Source organism: Loxodonta africana, chromosome 19 (genome assembly GCF_030014295.1).
Source record: "Loxodonta africana isolate mLoxAfr1 chromosome 19, mLoxAfr1.hap2, whole genome shotgun sequence".
NCBI classification, from domain to species: Eukaryota; Metazoa; Chordata; class Mammalia; order Proboscidea; family Elephantidae; genus Loxodonta; species Loxodonta africana.
This window is the reverse complement of record NC_087360.1, coordinates 39,488,404-39,497,204: the sequence shown is the minus strand read 5'-3', so window position 1 is coordinate 39,497,204 and position 8,801 is coordinate 39,488,404. Positions and strand designations below refer to the sequence as shown.

Below are 8,801 nucleotides of genomic sequence, written 5' to 3'. Positions count from 1 at the left end.
CCACTGTAGGACTTTAGGACCTCCAGCGCCGGAGGTGCATTCCGCCCCCTTCGGCCCCACTGTCGGGAAAAAATCAGAAATTTCAATTTAGGATTTTTCCTGAGTGAACAAGAGCCTAGAGTCTTTTGTTCAAGCCTGGATTTAATTCTTTGTTGTGTGCCACGTATATGTTTTTGAGGAATTTGTTTTTTTGCTTTTGATTTCTGATTTTCGTTTTCTTGACAACCCTCACCTGTACATCATCATCATCATCATTATTGTATTATTATTATTTCCTTTCCTCGCATTGAGCTTTGGCCCGCGGGGGAGAGGGAGGACTCAAAAGCGGAGAACACGAAGGAACGATGTACCAGAGCCTGGCCATGGCCGCCAACCACGGCCCCCCTCCCGGGGCCTACGAGACAGGAGGGCCAGGAGCCTTCATGCACAGCGCGGGCGCTGCGTCCTCGCCGGTCTACGTGCCCACGCCGCGGGTGCCCTCCTCTGTGCTGGGTCTGTCTTACCTCCAGGGAGGAGGCAGTGGCTCCACATCCGGAGCCGGCTCGGGAGGCAGTTCCGGAACTGCCCCGTCAGGCGCCGGGCCCGGAACCCAGCAGGGGAGCCCCGGCTGGAGCCAGGCAGGAGCCGAGGGAGCCGCGTACACTCCGCCGCCGGTGTCGCCCCGCTTCTCTTTCCCGGGGACCACCGGGACCCTGGCGGCCGCCGCCGCTGCCGCCGCGGCCCGGGAAGCAGCGGCCTACAGCAGTGGCGGCGGGGCCGCAGGCGCGGGCCTGGCGGGCCGCGAGCAGTATGCGCGCGCCGGCTTCCCGGGCTCCTACTCTAGCCCCTACCCCGCCTACATGGCTGATGTGGGTGCGTCCTGGGCCGCAGCCGCTGCCGCCTCCACCGGCCCCTTTGACAGCCCGGTTCTGCACAGCCTGTCTGGCCGGGCCAACCCCGCAGCCCGCCACCCCAACCTTGGTGAGTACTGAGCGTGGGCTCGCTGGCCTGGGAGCGTTTGCGGGCGGAGCGGAGGCGGGCTCACACCCAGTTTGGAGCGGGTATTTTATTTTTCGCTAGTAGGGTTCAGAAGAACGTTGATGCCATCGAATTTCCAAGGAAGGTAAACTGGAAAAAGAAACTGGCCGCATGGGGTAATTACGGTGGTGAAGGTCATAGCACCTAGGAAACCAGATCTTTGTTGCGTGAGGGAGGGCCTGCTGGTGAGATCTCTTGAAAGCGAGAGAAGGCTGGACGGTGACACAGTCTGAATGACCGCCTTGGCTGTGTGTCGTCCTCCACTGTGCTCCAGATGTTGGGTCTCTCTGGGCCCAACGTGAGCCTGGGCAGTGGCTGATCCCTAGGTGACTCTGGGAGGCCAACGGAGTTCACAGAGAGACACGCGAGATGCGGGCAAGATAGTTGAGTTTCTGTTCCCATTTCCTCCTGGTCCTCCTCAGGGACCTCCACGGGGAACTGACTAAACTAGCTTGGGCTGGAGTTCTTCTGTGCCATTTGTCGGCCCAGTTGGAGGATCCCTTGGGGTGGCAGATAATTTCTCTGTTGGGGATTTCACACTGGGAACAAAGGAGGGTAGGAGCAAAGGAGAACCCACCTGTGAAGTGGGTTGAACTGTGGCTGGCACCATGTGGGTGTCTTGGGGTTGTGCTGCCTGCCAGAGGCGGACTCGACACAGGGCACATGTATCAAAAGCCCACTGCTGTCAATGGCCAGAACACAGGAAGCCCACAGGGCTTCTTTTTAATGCCTGAGGTAAATGAAGACTTAGCTGCATGGATGTGTTGAGTCCTTGTCCTGAGGTCTAGGGTTAGCGATAACAGTAGTGATGGGAGCAACTTAGTATTTCCATCCAATGGCATACCTCGAAATGACTCCAGATATGCCCCCTTTCTCCTCAGTTTACAGGTGAACAAACTGTGAGGTATGAGAAAGGGCCTCTACATTGTAGGCTAAAAGAGAAAGTGAAGAGGCAACCACTAGTTCAAAATAAAGAGGACTTCTAGTCTTCTGGAATTTTAGGGAGGGAGGGGAAAATTGGGTTTAGGCTGAGACTGCTTTTGTGGGGGAGGGAAAACTCAGGCTGGAGAAGCAAACTTAACATTTATTGACTACCTACTAAGTGCTAAAATCTTTTTACATTTGTTCTCACTTTGAAGAGGAAAGCCTATCCCCCTCCCAATTGCCAGTCTTGGGCTGGCTTAAAGGAGGACTCCAACTTTGAAGAGCTTTTAAATTATCCTCTGACCCTGGGCAGCCATGGAAGGCCCCCAGGACGTCCTTGTCAAATACACATCCCAGGTAAACTGATTAACCATGGAAGTGGCGCCGGGGCTGGGCCTGTGGCTCCCAGTGTGCCCCTCCCTTCACAGGGAGCCAGACGGCATTCCCCAGGGAGGAGGGGCAGTCGGCACCAAGCCTGGTGGGAGGATCTTTGTGAGATAGCAGTAAATAGTGCAGTTCTCCATACAATGGCGGCTGGAGGTGGAAGTGTTGGGGTGGGGACACTTTGCCCCTGCAGCCTTAGAAACTTCTCCCTTGGGCCTCTGATTTAAAATGGGGAGAAGTGGCCCCCATAGTTGTACTTCTTTCAGTTTAGGGGGTTGCTTTGTAACCTCTATAACCCAGAGTGAGAATTTGGTGTCTAGTTAAGGAAAAGAGAAACACAAAATCCAAAGATACGGGATACTTTTTGGTCGTCAGAGTCACAACTGCAATAGTGTAAAAAAGCATAATACTCACTGTGTCATTTAAAAATGTGACCCATAATGGGGTGCGTGCAAGTGCTGAAGTAGTTTCCCGAATTCCAGTGTCAACAAATGGCAAGCTGACTTTGAGGGAGCTCCTTCCTTGCCAGGTGTGGCCTGTCTCTCACCAGTTCATGAAGTCGCACCTGAAGAGAGTCCCTTGGGTCTGGCCCAGCAGTTGGATTTTCTCTTCTGCGCATAACCAAGTGTCTTGAATGGTAAAGTCATGAAGGCTTTATGTCATCCTTGTGAGAAAACACAATGCATGTTGAATTTGTTGGCATTTAGATCTTCAGCATGCTCTCTGTGTGTTACTTACATAAAAGTGACTATAACTGCTTTTTATATGTTCTTATCACACGGACCTTCCTGTAAATGCCTGGTAAGCCTTTGCAAGTACTAATTCCTGCATATTAGCAGACATACGTTGAGTGTTGAAGGATGATAATAAGTGACTACTAATTCTATTATATTTGTGTGCTCATTATATGTTGTTACCACAGGGCCCTAAGATGCAATGTAGTGTGGCAGTACTTTTGGAGTCAGACAAACTATGTTTAATTTCAGGTGCCCCATGTGATCTCGGGCAAGTCACTTAACCTCTCTCAATCTTGCTTCTTTTTCTGTAAAATGAAATAATCAATTTTTTTTTTTTTTACTTTTAGTGCTGTCTTATATTTTAAAAATAAGATGCTATCGATGGCATTTTTTTTTTATTGATGAAGTACCTGGTTTTGGCCTCTTGAAAATGACAGCTATTTTATTAAATAGTTCCTTGGGGCACTCCCTGTCATGTTGTGTGACCAATCCTAGTTCTTCTGGGACTGAGGTGTCCCCAAGGACATGGGATTTTTAGTGCTAAAACTGGGACAGGGCCTGGCAAACTGCGATGGTTGGTCACAACATGTGAAAATGGATAAATGACCTAGAGAAGGCAGAAGGAACCACTAGATGTCTAAGGATCTGGAATTCTTCACCAAAGTGGTGACACTCGCATTTGGTCTTGGAGGATGAGTAGGAGTTTGCCAGGAAAAGAGCCTGAAATTAAAGAAGAAAAGATATGTCCTCATTTATCTACAGGCTCTGTAGTACAATGAAATAAATACAACATGGCCTCACTTTTGTTTAAATAAAATATTTATCACCATAGCTAAATCGGCACAGACTGGTTTACCCCCTTAAAGTCAGAAAATGTTTTTACTTTCAGTGAGGAGAACTAAGAGAACACTTTTCTTTTTCTATGAAGTATTAACTGCTTCAGTAATAAAAATAGTTAATATCTTGCTTGAATTGTTATACTGGTTATTGGAATAAGGCAAAAATCAAAGTAATAAAATCTATCAAGGGCATCTATAAAGTCCTGCGTTTAGGTTGGAAGAAATTATTCTGTCTTGGCTATGATGTATGTGGACTTTAACTGATTCCAAGCTCAATGTGAGCTAAGACCGAGAAACGACTGTTAAAATTGCTCATTAGGCTGCATTCATGGAATTATACGATTTTACTGAGGGCAGGTACAGAGTCTTACTCTTATTTAAGTGCCTGGCACATGCTGGGCACTTAGCAAATATTTGAGTAGAGATCTAGGAGGTAATTACCCAGGTACTCTGCCCTGGCCAAACCACATACAATGAGTTGTTTCTGGTACTTAAAGAGGCAAACTGGAGAGCTGTCAGGGAAGAGTGGCTAGGATGGGGGCCAAAGGTTCTGGAAACCTTTGGGAACCACTGAAGGAAGGAGGGCTGTTTAGGCTACAGAGGAAGTAACTAGGTGAATAAGAGAGGGACAGGGTGATTGTGTAAAGATATTTAAAGGAGTAAAGGCTATGACCTTTTAACTTTGTGTTGCTCTAGGTGAGCCGATACTAGATTTGAGAAGAACATTTTCTCATACATAATTGTAGTTGTTTGGAAATGGAATGGCTCGTCTTAACACTGGAAATGTTTAAGTAGAGGCTGCACAGCCATCTGCCAGAATTGCTGTGGAAGGGAGTTCTTGCATTTCAAAGGGGTAGGGTCCATTTCAATTGTGTGCCAGTGAATTATCTATAGCAGGATAATATAGCTGTCTGCTTTTATGGAACCCATTCCCATCAGTTACACAGGCATATAAATTTGTCAATACTCACTGAAATGTACTCTTTAAATGGAAGTATTTACACCTCAATAAAGTTGGTTTAAAAAAAAAAAACCAATTAATACATGTGAATACTGCTGAAAAGAGACTGAAATGGAAATCATATGTAAATAATACTTTGAAGGAAATAGCATGGTGATGTTTACTGGAAAGACTATGAAAATATATTTTACAGTTGAGTAACAATTCTTTTGAGTAATAAAGAGACAAGCAATTACTTAACATTGCTTTTTCAAAGGATCTCAAAAATTTCGAATCATTTAAAGGGTTAATTAAAATAACACAATAAAATACATACGTGTTACCCAAACAATTTCTTTAAAAAAAATTTGTCTCTTTAGGTGGGGAGGCATTTAGTGTTCTAAGAGTTCTAAGGTATAGGTCAAGGGAAAACTCTGAAGTATTTTCTGAATCCTTGGGAGGACTGCTTATGGACTAAACTAGTTGCTTTCTGAGGCAGTTCATTTACATAGGGAACTTTGTGAGATCAACTTTAAGTAGCTTGTTTGGCTGAAGAATGATTTGTCAGTCTTTGGGACAACCAATGTTGTTTAACTTTCCAGTTACCACCCTGGGTAGGTCAGTCAGAGTTGGACCTGGTTTGTGATGCTAGGTTGAGAACCAATTAAATGGGCAAGGTGTGTTGTTGAGGTGGACAGGGATGTGTCACTGGCTCTGGTGAGATCTGTCACTTGTCCATTGTGTTCCATCAAGTGATTGGGCCACATTTGCTAGGACTTTGTAAGCACTCAGGTGAAATGATACATGGAGACAGTTTTTGATAACATTTTCTTCTGTATCCCTAACCATTTTTGTTCTTATTTAAATGTATTAGGAAAATAAACATACTCAGAGATGTGGAAAATAGGAACTCTGATACGTGTAGGTGAAAGTGTAAATTGGTACAACATTTATGGAGAGCACTTGGTGACATCTGTCAGATTACAAAGTATATAGCCTTGACCCATAAGTTTGACTTCTCGGAATTTATTCTAGAAATATACTGACACATTGTTACAGCACTGTTTGTAATCACAAAAGTTGGAAAAAACCTAAGCATCCATAATTAGGAGGCTGTTTGTATACATTATGGTACGTGCGAACAATATTTATGCCTAAAATGCAGGCATAAAAAATTAGGATGTTCATTATGTAGTGGTATGAAATCCTCTCTAGACATTTGCAAGCGCAGGATGTATGTGTTACACTATATGTAAAAAAGGAAGAAAAGATTGTATTTGAAGATTTGTAAATTATCTCTGGAAATATTCACAAGGAGTTTGTAACATTCATTGTCTGTGGGGAGGATAACTGGGTAGGTGAGGGTTAAGAGTGAGAAAAAGACTTTGACCGTATACCCACTGGAACATTTTGAATTTTGAAACATGTGAATGTATTATCTATTTAAAAAAAATATTTTAAACCAATTAAAATTTTAAAAACAGATACATAGCATTCATGAATCAACTTCCTGAAATACTCTTTTTTTTTTTTTTTTTTAAAGAATTCTGTATTTATTGTTTACGGATGCACAGAAAAAGTGCTTTAAAATATAGTTTATTGAATTTGGCTTTTGAGTCTTGCTTAGCCAATAGATTGCTTTACTGAGGTGGGGTGGCGGGGGATGTGTGAAGGGAGGGACTTATCCTAGCTTCAGTAATGCCTACTTGTAATAGATCTAAGTCAGCAATTGTCAGACTTTCAAACTACACAAACGCCCCCACCTCACACTGATGTGGCTTCCTAAGATCCGCTTGTAGGTGTATCTTCTCCTCCATACCTTATAGTCAGCGACCTTCAGTGACTTTTACTGGTGGGCAGTTATCCCTCAGGTTATTTGGGGGCTGGAACCAGATGGAATACCTAGGTCAGTGATGGGATTGTGTATGAAGAACAATTAACCTTCTTCCATTGGCAAGGTGATTCTGTTGTTGTTGTTAGTTGCCATACAGTTGACTCCGGCTGTACTCCTTAGGGTTTTCAAGGCTGTGACCTTTCAGCAGCAGATCACCAGGCTTGTCTTCCCTTGCACCCCTGGGTGGGTTGAAACTGCCAACCTTTTACCTAGCAGTCAGCACTTAACCATTTGCACCATCCAGGAACTCCAGGTGATTCTTTTAAGCCTGTTCTTTTTAGCCAGTTGAGCGGTACTGAATTTAGACTTGAAGCTGGGTTGCAAATTCGGCTTCTATTTGCAAAAGAAAGAGGAAGGACCCATGGTTTTTCCACTGCCTTTTTGCTCTAGAAGAGGATGATTATTGCAAGCAGAGGCTGCTGCTTTAAGAACTTGTAGGGCCCTTTTGACATCTTGTGGTAGAGGTCAAGAGCTCGGCTGCTAACTGAAAGGTCAGCAGTTCAAATCCACCAGCTACTCCTTGGGAACCCTATGGGGCAGCTCTATTCTGTCCTGTAGGGTTGCAATGACTATGAGTCTGAATTTACTTGACAGAAACGGGTTTGGTTTGGTCTGGTTTTGGTTTTTGACATCTGAGAGGGGCCCTGGTGGTGCAGTGGTTAAGGTCTCAGCTGCTGACAGAAAGCTTGGTGATTCAAACCCACCAGATGTTTCAAGGGAGAAACATGTGGCAGTCTCCTTCCATAAAGACTACAGCTTTGGAAACCTTATGGGGCAGTTCTACTCTGTCCATGGAGTCACTGAGTCAGAATCGACTCTATGGCAATGGTTTTTTTTTTTTTTTTTTTGACATCTGAAATTATTTGTCTTTCGGTGTCTTTTTCGGTCTATACATCCTGCAGAACCAGATGATAAGGTGCTCTCAAGGCTTGTAATGGGTATTACCCTATTATACTGACCTTTGATGGACCATGACATGGTCTCATGTAACATAATCTGTAAAAATGGATTTTAAAATATTTTATTGGTTATCTATAGAGCTACTCCTTTGTCTCCTCCTAAAGAAAGTAGATTAGTGGGGTTATAATAGGGATATCTTCTAATCTGTTTTCATTTATACAAAATAAATTCATAAGTTTTGATATCTTAATGTTTGGAAACTAGCTAACAACCTTTTGGGGGTAGTGGCCTGTATCTTGGATGATATCCCTTTGTGAATAATAAGCTGGATACTATAGAAAGAGTCAGTAAGGAAATTGTCAGATGCCCTTCTCTGTTTTGTAGGAGAGGAAACTGGTGCTCAGAAAGATTAAGTAATTTGCCCAAGTTCTCACAGGTAGAAAACAACAGCTCTGGCTTAGATCCCAGGTAAGTCCAACTTCAAGGATAATACTTTTCTCCACTTGCCAAATTTGAGATTAGGGCTCTTAGTGCTTCAGAACCAGAAGGTAGGTTGGTGAAAAGAAAAAAAAAAAAGTTTTTTTTTTTTTGTTGGTGAAAGGCTCCATCAATTCTTAGGATTGCCTATTGTTTCTCCACCAGCTCCCTTACCCAATATAGCTTGTCTTCCATTACCTGGGAAACCCTGGTGGCATTGTGGTTAAGTGCTACGGCTGCTAACCAAGAGGTTAGCAGTTCGAATCTGCCAGGCGCTCCTTGGAAACTCTTTGGGGCAGTTCTCCTCTCTTCTATAGGGTCACTATGAGTTGGAATTGACTCGACAGCAGTGGGTTTGGTTTGGTTTTGGGTCCGTTACCTGCTTTCCACCTTTGTCTTTCCAGGTGTGATGTCTTCCTGAATAACCTTCTATTTCATTCTGATACAGCAAAACTTGCAGTTGCAGAATGCAGTGGTAGAAATCCCTACCTTGCACAAACTTCCTTTTCACTCTCCCAATTCTTTTGTGCAGAGCATTAAATAGAGATTGCCCAGAATTCAAATCTTCCAAACTAGAGGATTCTTCTAACTCCGAGGGAACTATTTGCTGCATAAGAAAAGCAAAACCATATGGCTTTCTCAAAAATCATTTTCCTAGAAGAAATGTATAACTATCTTCTCTGTATTTC

General features: G+C 44.1%; 1 protein-coding gene across 2 annotated transcripts in view; it reads left to right on the top strand.

Moving 5' to 3' along the window:
* The first annotated feature begins 344 nt into the window (after nucleotides 1-344).
* GATA4 (GATA binding protein 4) overlaps nucleotides 345-8,801 on the top strand; it is a 67,082-nt gene continuing 58,625 nt past the window's right edge. For both annotated transcript variants that reach the window (XM_064272612.1, XM_064272611.1), the window contains exon 1: nucleotides 345-960. In XM_064272612.1, the coding sequence (XP_064128682.1) occupies nucleotides 345-960 (616 nt within the window). The remainder of the gene's footprint in view (nucleotides 961-8,801) is intronic.